General features: G+C 39.0%; 1 protein-coding gene across 1 annotated transcript in view; it reads left to right on the forward strand.

Moving 5' to 3' along the window:
• The window catches only part of xylt1 (xylosyltransferase I), a 58,574-nt gene extending 44,844 nt beyond the window's left edge, over positions 1–13,730 (forward strand). Inside the window, exons 6-11 of the mRNA XM_083566487.1 lie at positions 296–512; positions 865–1,041; positions 4,893–5,158; positions 6,113–6,308; positions 8,051–8,384; positions 10,871–13,730. Coding sequence (XP_083422613.1) covers positions 296–512; positions 865–1,041; positions 4,893–5,158; positions 6,113–6,308; positions 8,051–8,384; positions 10,871–11,193 — 1,513 coding nt within the window. The 3' untranslated portion in view covers positions 11,194–13,730. The remainder of the gene's footprint in view (positions 1–295; positions 513–864; positions 1,042–4,892; positions 5,159–6,112; positions 6,309–8,050; positions 8,385–10,870) is intronic.
• Positions 13,731–14,664: the final 934 nt, after the last annotated feature.

Raw genomic sequence — 14,664 nt, forward strand, 5'->3', positions numbered from 1 at the left:
TAATCATATTGGACGAGCTGGAATAGAAAGTCTGGTGTCACATAGTCCCTGTTATTCTGGGCCATAGAAAAACTTTGGTGCAAAATAAATTATCCAATTATTTCTAGCAGGAAGCAAAGCCTCCTGCTCACTGCTTCTTGATCAGTTCTTTTCTTCCACATAGATATTGACAAAAGTTTATTTAAGTGCTGTAAAATCTGTGTGCTCAGTCCTGGATGTCAAATGCAAATAATTCCATCTGGTATCATCTTTATAAAACAGTAGTAAGATAATCCACTTGACGTGGTGCTTGCAGATTCATCAGAAAGCAGGGCCTGGACCGGCTCTTCTTTGAGTGTGATACACACATGTGGCGTCTGGGAGACAGGAAGATTCCAGAAGGCATCGCTGTTGATGGAGGCTCTGATTGGTTCCTGTTGAACCGCGCTTTTGTGGAATACATCATCAACTCCGATGATGACCTGGTGACCAGTATGAAGCGATTCTATGCTTACACACTTTTGCCTGCCGAGGTAAGCTGACTTAAGGTGTTACTGGATGTGTAAAAAAGTTTGTTCAGCAACTTGAGCAAAGTAGAACCATACACTCGTATTTTCTGACTCAGGAGCATTGTGTTAAGTGCATAAGGTGAATGGTTTTAATTACAGCAGGAGTGAAAAGATGTGTGATTCCTTATCTTGTCTGTTGATTGTAATTCACCCATCAGGTATTGGATTCTGCCCTGAGAAAAGCAGAATTCTTTTTTTTTCCACTGATGTAGACGTTTAAAAATAAAGCAGACCTCCTGGTACCGCATGCTGTATGCTATCCGTCTTCATTTTATCAGATGCCATTAGTTCCTATTCTATCTCTTCCTCTCTCCAGTCGTTTTTCCACACTGTGCTGGAGAACAGTCCTCACTGCGAGAGCATGGTGGACAACAACCTCCGTATCACCAACTGGAACCGAAAGCTGGGCTGCAAGTGTCAGTATAAGCACATTGTGGACTGGTGTGGATGTTCCCCCAATGACTTCAAACCCTCTGACCTGCCCCGCTTCCAGGTGATTCATATTTAACCTATTTTTGCAGACCCAAATGTATTTACACTGAGAGGTCAATACTTGGGATGCACCGAGTATTCGGCCACCGAAAATTTTCAGCCGAAAATGGCCCAAAAGTGCATTTTCGGTTTTTGGCCGAAAGACTTTGATCACCGAAACAACACGGCCGAAACAGTTTGTTGTGATGACGCAAACAGAAACCGCGGCCTGCACGTGCTTGTCTAAAACAACATGTCTGCGGTGTGGATGTATTTCAGTATATCTGAGAAAGACCCACGGATAGCGATTTGCAAAACATGTAATAGCGAAATTTCGTCTGCAAAAACTTTCTCCACGTCGGGTTTAATTTATCACCTGAAATCCAAACATCCCGATCGCCATGCTGAATATCAGAGAAACGCGGCACAGAAAAGCAAAACCCCTCCGAGCATGCGCACTCCGTCTGTGGCGGACGTTTTTGAAAAGGCTGGAAGTTTCCCAGTGATAGTGTTGTATTGTTGTATCTTTAAGCAGTTGCACTTGTTCTGAATGCACTTTGTTTTTTATGAAAGAACAAGTTTAATTTTACAACCTTTCAGCAGGCCAGAGGGCCTGTACATTATTATTTAATGTACAAATGAGTGCATTAAAGTTAAATATTTAGGTTTGAATTTTAATTTATTTTATCCTGTGCATTGTTGCAATGTGCTATAAATAAATATTTTCATAATTTGTAATTGATTTATTCTTTGAAACTTTAATATTAATTTATGCAATTGAAATGCCTTGATTTGAGTAAGTTTAGTACACAGTCATAGCCATAAATGCAATGGTAATAATAATTGGCATAATTTATTTCGGTGTTTTGGTTTTCGGCCTTGCTTTCCTCTTTTTCGGTTTCGGCCAAGAATTTTCATTTCGGTGCATCCCTAGTCAATACGTTTGCTTTAATTGGAAAACTGTTTTTTGAAACTTGCAAAAAAACAACAACTCTGTTTTCTGTAAACATAGTGGTCCATGATTCCTTTCACATAAACACCAAACTACATTAGGATACATGCCTCCAGCCGAGGGGTTTCTTCGGTAAAAACTTCTGTTTTTTTTTTTTTGTTGTTGTTTTTTTGGCTGAAGGACAAATATATATTATTATGCTCTCTAAAATGACCCTAGATCCCAACTTGACTACATGCTCAACTATTTTAAGTTTTGAGTGGTAACTATTTTATGCCTCATTTGCATAACTCTGGCTTGCTGCAGTCACATTTATCTAAAAACAGTTGAGGCAGAATCTGGTCCAAGTCATAAACTGAGCAGGTTCTTGCTAGCAGAACTAGGACTTGAACTCAACACCTTCTGGTTACTAGTGCAGAACCTATGTTTGAGAAAATATTAACTGTTCAGTCGAAAAGAGAAAAGCCCTTAACTCATAACTCTTTAGTCTTTTACCAGGCCGCAAGCAGTTCCAAAGTGAGCAAACCAAAGGGAACAGTTTATTAGCTACATTAATGTGGCCACAGTGTCAATCCACACCTGAAATGTGTATAGTAGCTAATAGCGCAGGACGGGTTCACCAGCCAAGGCCGATCTCCACTCCGATTAGAAATCCAATGAGACTTAACAAGAAGGGAAGCCATGCTAACTTGCAGATCTCTGTAATTAACTGTGGCCAGCAGAAGATCAATGGTGAAGGTTGCTTTCTGTCAAATAGATGTTCATAGCAGCATACCGTGGGAATGTGACCATTGACAACAGTCAGAGTTTCTTTCCTTCTGTCATAAAATCTCTCATCATTCAGGGGGACGATTGGGAGTGTGGGATCGAGTATAGATTTAATAGAAGTGGGAGGAGGGGAGCTCCATTTTCTTCCAGGAGTTGGCCAAAGCTACTGCTTTTGTTTCCATCTTCTTTGTCTGTAAGAGAGCAGTCTGGGTTTTTTTTCCTCTCTTTTTTTTTTGCATTCCTTTCTTCTCACTTTTTCCTCTTCTCTTCATTGCTTACTTATTCACTCTTTTCTTGTGCAACTTGCATCATTTTTTTTACTTGCATGTCTTACCTATTAATTCTACATCTTTACTTGTTTTTATCTTTTTTTTCCTGTTAATGCTTTATTACTCACTTCCCACCTCACTTTATTTTTTCAGTTTATTTTTCCATTTTCATTTGATTTTTTTTTTAAAACCATTTCTTTGTCTATATCTTTAGCTATTTTTCCTTCTTTTACCTTCCTGCTTATTTTTTATTTTATTTTCCATTTTCATTTGTAATTTTGAGCGTAATTCTATTAGGAAAATTAAGAAACTTCTTTTAATTTTGTTATTTCTCTTCCCTTTCATTCTTTTTCTTTTTACACTTTACTTTCGATTCTTTATATTCTTTACATATTTTTGCTAGCGCATTTACCTTAAAGATTTCTCTATTTGTTTCTCTAATCTCTCTCCTAGTTTTTTCGGTCCTTTTTTGTATTTATCTATTATATGATATGGTTTTTATACCGGTTTCATGTAGGGTCATCCCTGTGGCCCTGCTCTTTTGGATTGTGCCCAGGACATCATCACGATGAGCTTTCTTTCGCTCTCATGCCATGAAATTTAAAAGGTGTCCTATTCTAGATAAAATTTGCTAGACACTGTGGTATGTAATGATTAAAATAGTTTAAAGCACATTTAGACCAAAGGAAAATTACATGCTGAGGTATTTGGGATCTGTGTGCTGAACTGGTAATTAGTGTTTCCTTTCCAGTGTGTGTCAGTGTTTTGGTTGGCCCAGCAGCTGAGGATGAGTTGTTCATAAAAGGAAAAGAGGAGGGGCCCAGGCACTTCAAAATAACTACCACTTTTTAAGCACTTCTAGCTGTGGATTGAAATTTACCCTGGCAGCTTTCAACTGACTATCAGTACTGAAAAGCAGCAATGTGAAAAGACCTCTGTGATCAACTTCTACGGTTAACCATTTCAAGTCTACCCTGGGAGAAGTGGGGGGAAGTGTGCAAGAGCGTTTGCAGTCCATTAAGAGCATAAGCGCAGCCGTAGCTATTGAGTGATTATCCTTCGTCAATGCTTCGCCTCTCGCAGCGGCATCTGAGAGAAAAAGGACAAAGGATGGCTGACGGAAGCTTGAAATGCTTCATGGCAGTTTGGTTTGTTCACAACCCGCTCTCAGCCTTGAGCCTCCAAAGAGCCACAAACCCCCCGAAAGGGCTTCCTGGACATGGACGCTTTAAATCACCTTTAAGACTGTCTTTTTTCACACTCATCTTTTCCAAACCAGCTAAATAGGGGAGGGGAATCTTTAATCAGCTGCTGTGTGAAAAATCTTGTTTTTCCTTTGTTGACATTTTCCATGTCTAAGAAGTCTTTTGTGTAAAATAAATAAATAACAATTTAATAATTACAATTTACTAGAGACCTGCTCTTCAACTACTGCTATCTTTGGCACTTATACTATTGTGGCTAATTTTGTGCATTTCAGAACTTCTCTCTTTCGGAGCAGATTTTTGTTTAATTTAATATGTTCTCCCCAAGGACAGATTTTATATTCTCCCCCATGTTAGTTAGTATGTTCTGCTCCATCTTATTTTCTCTATACATCTGACGTTAATGGTTGCTGACTGAAGTGCAAAGATTGCTCTTCATGCTAATTTTTTTTTTTTTTTACCATTAATCAAATCTTGTGAAAATAGATCTCCATCTTTGCCTCTTTTATTTTCATGTGCATCACACTGGATTGCATGCTCCTTCCAATTTCTGCTTGCCTTCTGATCTTTCCTGTCTGTTTTCCCTCTATTCCTGTCCTTTATATCTGTTCTTTCCAAAAATCACTTTACCATCTCTCATCATACCTCCTGTCACTGTTTTTTTTTGTGTCTTTTTTAGCAAACGGCTCGGCCCACGTTCTTTGCACGCAAGTTTGAGGCCAGTGTGAATCAGGAGATTGTGAATCAGCTGGATGCCTTCCTGTTTGGAAGTTACCCTCAAGGCATGCCGGGACTCAAAGCCTACTGGGAGAACATTTATGATGAGCCTGATGGTGTCCACAGCTTGAGTGATTCCCTTCTCACTCATTACCATGCTTTTGCCCGCCTTGGCCTGGTACGAGCCGCAAACTCCCTTCAAGGAGACACCAGTGACAACCGTTGTAGGTCAGTACTGCTCAGTAACCACTTTTTTCTCAATATATCACTCAGGAACACAAATGTTTCTGAATGTATTATTAAAATCTTGTGGAGTGTGGCAAATATGAAGGGAAAGAGGAAGTTAAAATAACTCCATCTTTGTGAAAACCAAGTCTTGTTTGCTACAGAACAAAATCTGCTAATAGAAGTCGTATGTAACTCAAATAAATGCCTACATGGCATGTTAACCCAATACTCACTGAGGTGAATACAACAGAAACAACAAGACGCTTCTAAAATGCTAAAACAAAAACAGTACATGTTCAGCCTGTAAAAGAAGCACCAAACAGGCCTGCATCAGTGTTCAGAAGTAGTTCCCACCTCCCAACACAATAAGAGGGTGAAGGAGACTCGGGAAGGGTTGTAGGGCACAACGAGCTGCTTGTTGCCAGTTTGGGGTGTGTGAAGGGGAGAAGGAGAGCCCTGTTTTTGGCATACTGCTGTGACATCAGCTGTAAGAGGATTGGAGGTTGGGTGTGTGAATAGGGCCTCTGTTAATGTTTACAGCCGCAGTAAATGTTTGCTGTTCGGCTTGGCCAGGGGTGCAGAAGAGAGGAGCAAGAGGTCCTCCAGCATCGGCTGGAATACCGATGAGTTTAGGGTGGAGTCCTCGCTAGGACCTGCTCTTCCACCCATCAGCTGTTCCCCCACTTTATTCTAAAAAATTGCCTGCTTTTGTTTGAAATACTACCTATTGCATTGTTCTTTTATCGTTTGTTGTATTGTCTGTTGAAAAGCTTGGCTTGCAAGGTACATTGTTTTTATTTGTTTCTTTGTAATTCTGATATTACAGCCAATCACTAAATGTTTTAGGGAGTCATCCTAACAAACATCAGTTTTTAAATGTCACATCAATATCAATACTGAATGAGACAAGCATATCCCTTAGAGCAGTTTGACATGAAACTATTTTCCCCCCAGGTACTATGCCATGGGACATCCTGTGGCTGTACATATATACTTCCTGTTTGATGAGTTCCAGGGTTACCTGGTGAAGCATCAAGCCACCAATCTGGCCACCAGCAAGCTGGAAACTCTGGAGACCTGGGTGATGCCTAAGAAGTTCTTCAAATTTACCAACCCTCCAAGCAATTTCAACAGACTGCAGTTTGCTGAGGTAAGACAGCTTGGAAATTGTATGATGTGTAAAGATCTAAATGCTGTAGTGTAAATCAAGGGAAATCTGTGTTGTTTGCTTATGTAGATTTGTGTTGAAAGGGTTGGTAGACGTATAAGCGAAGGTTTATTTTACTGGTTCTATCAGATCAGCATATGGATATTCTGCAGAGTAAATAAGGGACAATAAAATTTAGATTAGAATCAGGCAGGTAGTCTTTTCAGTGATTCATGGTCTGGGAAATGAATTAGCTGCTGCACTTATGCTTTTATTCACAGTAGAGTTCGCACCCTTAACAGAACCACATGTAAGTGAGCTGGTATTAGGTCATTTATAGTGTGTTGTTGGAAAATGAAAAATTGGTTGCAGTAAATAAAGTGGTTCACTTGATTAAAACAAATAAAAAAGAGAGATTTCTGAACAATGCTCGGTTTGTTTTTGCCCATGCAGAAAAAATGTTCTGGCAGTATATATGTGTGAAGACTCTAACACTGTGTGCACTGAAAGGAAATTGACCTCTGAATATTATTGGTAATCTTACTCTGCTGTGCATTCCGCCTGACATACTCTGTTAAGCAAGCAATAATTCAGACGTCCTTCATTGATTTAGCTGTCAGCCTGTGCCGTACCTATCATCTTGCCCTTTGGCATAATCAGTGATTTGTCTGCCAGCAGTGTATGTGTGAAGGGGGGTTAAAATAATGACTGCATGCATTGCTGCACCAGGTTTATCTGCTCTAAGACGAGGGGATGGGTAGGTGGGTGGTTTTGCATTTAAAGATGAAGGAAGTGAGGGACTTTTAAAAGGACAAGTAAGTATTCAGACACCTGTTGTGTCCTAAAAGCTCCTCTTGTCGGTATCTGTGGGAGACCAGGGTGTCACAATCCAGAAGCACTAGAGCAGCTGCAATCTTTTGTTGAAAGACAACTGATTTGCCAATTAATGGTGCTGTAAGCCATTTAAAATGTAATTTGATGCCCAGGTCCTTTAAGGCAGAAAATATGTTCTGCCTTGTTTAATGGAGGCATTGCCATGGTTTGGGGAAAAGAGAGGAAGCCTTGGTTTGGTGAATACTGTTGTCACACAACGAGTCTTAGAACTGTTTGCATTGTAAAGAGAAAATATTGTGTAGGAAATGTAAGAATTACAGTAGGGCCTATAGGATAATGAAAGTAGATAAGTCCTAGCTGCCTTCCCACCTTCTCCACTGCCATAAAATTGCTTGGTTTGACACTCGTTTGATGCCATTATGTTTAGCTAGGCAGGTACCAGAAAAAAAAAAACCTGTTTACTCCTTTGCTCCTCTAGAATGTCAGGTACATCACAGTCGAAGAAGTTAGTCACAGTGAATACAGTGGTGTTGTATGTTTGGGAAATACACTGCACCTATGTACGGTGATACATTACTTTATTAAATGTTTTTCCATGGTACGAAAGCCTAATTTAGTCAGTGTAAATAGTGTAAAGTATAAAGTTTTTAAGCATAATCAAAAATGAATAAATAGCTCAAACAAGCCCTTTTTTTAGGTGTTATTCATTATTTGCACAGTTCAACTGAAATAAAACCATTTTTGGAAACGAAATTTTTTTTACAAAGGAGTGGTACTAGTTTTCAAGTGATGAAGCACCAGTAAGATATGTTTGCACATGTTGATTAGATGGGTTAAAAATAATAATGTTACATGCATCAGTTTTATGTTAAAGAGCATTCATGTCATACATCCTTTCTGTTTTCAATCAGATTGGAACAGACTGGGATGCCAAGGAGAGAATCTTCCGTAATTATGGTAATCTAATCGGGCCTCTGGACGAACCAGTGGGAATGCAGAAGTGGGCCAAAGGTTCCAATGTGACAGTGACAGTGGTGTGGATTGACCCTACTAATGTGATTGCTGCCACCTATGATGTTTTGATCGACTCCACTGCAGAGTTCACACACTACAGGCCTCCACTGAATACACCCCTGCGCCCTGGCATGTGGACAGTCCGAGTGCTGCACCACTGGAACCCTGTGGCTGAGACACGCTTCCTTGTTACACCACTTACACACCATAAACACCTGCCCATCCGCCAAGGTAAGAGGTGATATAAAGAAAGATATGTGAGCACTGCTGTTGATCTGAGCTTTTTTAAAAGTGTGACTTAGGAGTTCGTATAAGCATGTACAAAGGTCAGATACTAAAGTTAGGGGTTCAGTTCTGACTTGAAAACCAGCTTTCAGTTCATCCCATAGGTGCTTAATGAAAGATTGATAGAGGCCTTTGGGATCCTCCTCTCTGCTCTCATCAAACTACTTTTGTAATGGACTTGCTTCATCCACAGGGGCATTGTCAACCTGAAGAATGTGGCTTTCTCAAACTCTTGCCACAATGTACTGCACAGAATTGTTTAAAATGCCTGTTGTCTTGAGTGGGCCCCAAAACCATGGAAACCATCTGTGCTTGTTTTTAATTCTTCTTGCTTATTAAATCGCATAGAATTTTCAAGGTATTCTAAGTGCAAGACTGCCAGACAGGTAGGAAGAAATTTGTACAACAATGCCAGTGGTACATGGCATAGTACCCCGGTGAGCCAAAACTTCTGTGTGGCTTATTGTCCATCTAAACCCAGTGTTCAACTCCCAGTGAACTTATTTTGCCAAGTTTGCATTCAGCAGTGGTTTGGGCTGTGTCGTAAAAAGCTAAATCCACTAATTATAAAGGCTACTTTTAGATAATTATAATTTCTCCACTGGTTTTACATGTAAAGTACACATATAGACAGTGCTATTAACAGACACTGTAAATATTTATAAAATGTTTTCCTAAAAAGATGAAGAAGAAGGCAAATTTGTTAAAATGTTTAATTCAGACATTGCTAGTGTTAATGCAGTGACACTTATTAAGACATCATCCCTTCTTCCTTTTTATGTTTTACAAGTCTGGGCAGTAGAAACTACTACTATCATGCTGTGAGGTCACCCTCAGAGGCTTGTGCATTGGGATTATTCTGCTCCATCAGCTAAATATAGGCTTGCATTTAAGTTGTACACAAAACCCAGGTCACCTTACATTTGAAAAAAACTCACAATGGTTTAAATTCAGACTGGAATATAGGCTTCCTTTTAACTTTTGACTCTTTTTAGTTTTAAATGACAAACTTATCCACAGAAATTACATCAGGAAACCCTGATTTGTGAATTCCATGTTTCAGATGAGAGAAGCATGGTTGGTTACTCAGGATGATTCACCACTGTGCAGTATGATTAATGCGGAAGACAGAGACCAAGACCTCCTGCTGATCGTGACTCTGCACGCAGATCTAATAAAATTGTATAAAGTGTCTTTATGTGGTCCTAGCCAGTCTAAAACGTAGTGAAATTTGGACAGGTATTAATGTTATAGATGTTAGCTGAGGGCTTAAAGGTTGGCCTTGTGCAGAGGAACACACCAAATTGATTTGGCACTTGACCATGATTTTATTTTGGAGTGAACATATAGATGTGCATGCTACAGGATAGACCTGCATAACGATATGCAAGGCCACTTGCAAACAATTAAGCAGACTGTTTAGTGGTTAATGGGCCATTAAAGAACGATTTTAATTTATAGATATTATTTGGTTGACCTGTAATTTAAATGCCTCTTCAAAAAACATTGTGCAATGTTTTTCACATTTATAAACAGTATGAAAGCAAATCAAATGTGGGTAAGCTAAGTGCACGGACTGGAATTGGTAGGTTAAGGAGACAGCTGAAAGGCTGTGAGGGTGGAGGAGGCAGTCAGAAATATGCTAAACCAGGAAAGTGGTAATTTGAAAGAGCAGCTTAAAGCTTAGAGACATCTTAAGGCTTAGAAGCACAAATGATGCAGTGGCAAAACCGGATTTAATCGACAAGTAAAAAACTGATCTAAAGAATGCAGATGGATGGTAAGTGTCAGATCCAAAGATTTGCCAAATCTAGTAGCTAGCTACATTAGAAATGATTTATCCTTTTTTTAAAGAGCATGTATACTTTGACTTTTGTTGAAGGTAATTCAGATGGCTGGTTGGTCAATCTGTGCCATGTGGCTTACTAGCCAGTAGCCCTAACAGGGAAGTGGAAGGTCAGTGGTTAAAATGCTGGACCTCTGTTAAGAACGTAGTGAGTTCAAATCCCCCTGAGCAAGGCCCTTAACCCGCAACTGATCATATGTATATCTGAGGTCACTGTAAGTTACTTTGGATAAGAATGCAATTTGTAATTAAATACTTTTTTTTTTTTTGTACATAGCACATATGATTGGTTAAAGATTATCTGGAAAAAAAAAAAGGATCCCAGAAGCTATTCATTAAGGTGTTCTTTCAGTTGTTAGCAGTAAAACAATTACTTTTTATTTACTGTACCATTTTGTCTTCACCAAAAATTACTTGGCCAATGACAGTGAAGTTGCAAACCTGTTGTGGTGTTAAATGAAGTAGCAGTCAATTTACCAAATGTTTCTATAAAGCCACACAATGAAGACATTTGCTAATTGGGTTACAACATAAAAATAGTTATTATTCAAGCATTACTAACAACGATCATTTTATTTCTTTACAGAAGATGCCTTGAAAGTGCACAAAGGTCCACCCAAGAACAGCTACATGGAGCAGAGCTTCCATGGGCTGAACCCCATCCTGAATATCCCAGTACATTTGGGCCAAGTGGAGGAAGCAGAGCATAATGCTGGGCTGACGGGGATGCGTTTGGAGCGCTGGGTTGACAGCCTGATTGGTGATGTGTGGGGAGCTGCGGACATTTGTTCGGCAACGCCCTCTGGCTGTCCCGTCTTGCAGTCTTGCAGAGACGCAGCATGGAGCTCACTCAGCCCTGATCCGAAATCACAGCTAGGGCCTCTCAAAGCAAATGGCACCATAAGGTAGCAGGAACGCTACCACTGCCCTGCATCTCTTGCTGCATCACCATCGTTTTGCTGTTGATATGTTTTGTTATTTATTTCCTTTAACATTGCTCAGATAAATCTGAGCTGCAAGACCCTTGTTGGTCGAGGGGTGAGACATCGTACACTGAGAATTTTTTTTAAAGCAGATCTTTATGAAGTGTTGTTTCAGACTCATATGAGCGCAGTTGAGCTTTTTTCTATTTATTTAGTTTTGAAAATTGAAATAACTGTGATCAGTTTTTTTTTAAAAACTTGATCAAATTTTTTCTTTGAAAATTCAAATGCCTTTTGCATTGACTTTGCTGGGGACATTTGCAAGCACAGAACGGACCTCAACATAGGTACTGTGACCAAAAGGGATTCATTTAGAGTAAGTCTTTTTATCTATAACACAGGTATCCACACACAACACACACACACACACACACACACACACACACACATTACCCCCGCAGTGCAGATGTATTCGCAAAATGCTAAACTGCGGCAATAAAGCTATGAGATGGGAGTCTCCAGCTGCTCAGAGTCAGTAAGGCACTTTACCCCCAGCCACAGCGGCCTTCGTGGGCTGCTATATAGGAATGAACATTGAGTTAATTGCCAAGTATAGTTAAGCTGGGCCACACTCCACATTTCCACTAGTGCAGGAGCCTAAAGCAGAATGTGTGTGGGAAGGTTCTTGGAATTGTCAGGCTGTCTGTCTGTCTTTATCTGTCTCTATCTATCTCTCTCTCTTTCTCTGTATGTCTCTCTCTCTCCTCGCTTTTTTTCGAACTCTTGACTCTACAGCTTGCTATTGCCTGCAGGCTGCCTGACTTGAATTGGAAAGTGTCAGCTGTGCTGGCACACAAAGGGAGAAAAAATATAATAAAAAATTATTTTATTCTTTTTACTTTATTTTCCCTAAAGCAGAGGATTTACTGTGTAGGGTAAGGGTACCGAGTTGGCTATTTATTCATGTGTTTATATAAATCAAATAGCTATTTTTTTAGTCAATGACTAATGTCTATATGCTGTTTTTTTGCAGCTCAATCAATACCTTTTTGTAAAATTACAAGCTGCCTTTATTTACAAAGGCCATCAAACCCAGATAAATTAAACACAGCACAGGATTAAATTTAACGTTAATGTTTTAACCTCCCTGACCAGACCCTACAGCAAACCTAGACTAGACCCACAGTAGACAGATGACATCTTTTTGTTAAATCTAAAAAATAACCTGAACTTTTCCTCTTATTTTAAAACTGTTCCAATACTCGTTGAATCCTCAGTAACTGTTGATAAGGCCTCTAAATTCTCCAATGTGACACACCAGCCACGCAGACATCACATTTTCCAAGCATGTGGTGTACACCTCCATAATAATCACAGGACCGCCCCTGTTTTCTGACTGCTTGAGGTGTATTTTTAGCAGAGAAGATTGCAAGCTTGCCGGACCCCACAATTTTCACTGGAGATTTTCCTTCGTTTTTATACCGCACTTATGGTTCCAAATTAAGAGCATAAGACTCAGTATATATGTACAGATGGACCCTTGGGCATCTACTGAAGGGCAAGACCGGCTGTTCTTCTCTGTATGAAACCCAGATTGTTGTCCAGTCCTCTGAGGTTATGTCCAATACAAAGTAAAACATCAGGATTTCATTGTTGTTGTAACGGGGTTTGTTGTGTTGAATTTCCAGTGAAGCACTTGTGTTATTTTGTGAAGTTTTAACGGTATCAAAGCTTTTCTGACAACATCCCATTCACTGCTAGTGGTGTTATGAGAGTATTGAAGACATTGTCACATTTCTAATTTAAGACCTAAATACTTGACAGCAAACAAGTATTCATCCGTTGGATTTTTTTATTATTATTTTTTTTATAAAGAGAATTATGTGTGTGGCTATACAGTATGAGTGTATTTAAGATTATAAAACCGCACAATTGTTCTGGAGAAAATCTTTTGAAGAAACCAATCTACCATTATTTAGCTCTTTTTATCGACCGTTCCCATAAAACCTTATTTAAAACTCACTTCTATGTAGTCTTATGTACTATAGCTATTTTGATAGGAATGAAAATGTAATTTTTTGTAATGGGCAGATGTTTTTAAAGTATTAAATAGTGTGCAGAGTCTCAGTTGCAATGATCCGCTCCAGATGGGGGAAAAAAATTTAATGTGACAGCGTGGAAGGCTAGACAGACAAAGAAAAGCCTGACTGTGTGATTTAAAATGCTCTTAATGATCATTTTGCCTTTTGTAGAGTTTCATGGCAAATTGTTGTTGTCAGTGCTGGAATGTTTTGTTGGGCATATGTTGCACAATCTATTCTGAATCCCCGGCTCTCTCCTGCAGGAGGTGGCCTGCGTGCCTTAGCTTCTCTCCTGTCTAAGGAACTCCCAACCTTCTGTGTGTCAACGTCAAGCCAAAAGAAAAGAAATTCATTCTCTGCTGGTGTAAAAATGCTTTCTGTATTACTGCTCTGTTGTCACCCCCCATGACTGAATTTTATTTTAATTAAAAGAAAGAAATAATTTGTCTTCATTTCTGTGTCAGACAAGATGTCTGAATGTTACATCAGATCAAATGTGTAATGCATTACAACAGCATTAGTGATATTTAATGTTCTCCTATGCAATGCTACGAACCGCTCAAGACAAGAAGGGAAAACAGAATCAGGGCAACGAAGCAACTTTTCTCATGGTAACTGTGTAAACAGTTTCTTTCCCTACATTTTACATGTCCTGATCTTGCTGAGTATACAGCAGCAAGCTTCCTCAACAGGAGCAGGCTTTGAATAAAATTGATTAGCCATTCACAAACTTAAAGTAACTATGGCTTTAAATATCAATGTTCTAGTGAAGTCTAGTAAACTTGGCACCCATTTAGGGGATCCTCACTGAAAGTTTTTCATTTTGTTCAGTCCTTCAATAACTAAGTCATACTAATTGACTGGAGAGAACTTCCTTAATAAGAAACAAATTGAAGTTGATATTTTAAACAGATTTGCGATTAAAATCGGTTCAAATAGCACAATAGAAAAATTTATAATGAAGCAGTCTATGACCTAAATGCTGCACAAAGGGCTACTTTTACCACAGAGAATAAATAAATCATAAGCCAGAAACCAGCCAGAAATAAACCTAAGGAATGTTTTTCAAACATTATGAAAAATTTGTGAAAATATTTTATCACAATATAATAAACAATTGATTGATTACATGCTTTTTCAAATTAATTTAGAATTTTTGGTATATTTATTTTTACCCCCGAAACACATGGTGCAAAATAAATCTAGATACGCCCTAAAAAACAAAAAAAGATAGGAGTGAAATATTTGATGTTTATACTGAATAATTAATAAATGATCAAATGTAACTTTTGCCCCCATTAAATGACTGAAGGAGAAAAGATGGTGTGACAAAATGCCAAACAGCACAATACACTGACACACAATCACACCCACAC

The sequence above is a fragment of the Silurus aristotelis genome (genome assembly GCF_946808225.1).
Source record: "Silurus aristotelis genome assembly, chromosome: 17".
NCBI lineage: Eukaryota > Metazoa > Chordata > Actinopteri > Siluriformes > Siluridae > Silurus > Silurus aristotelis.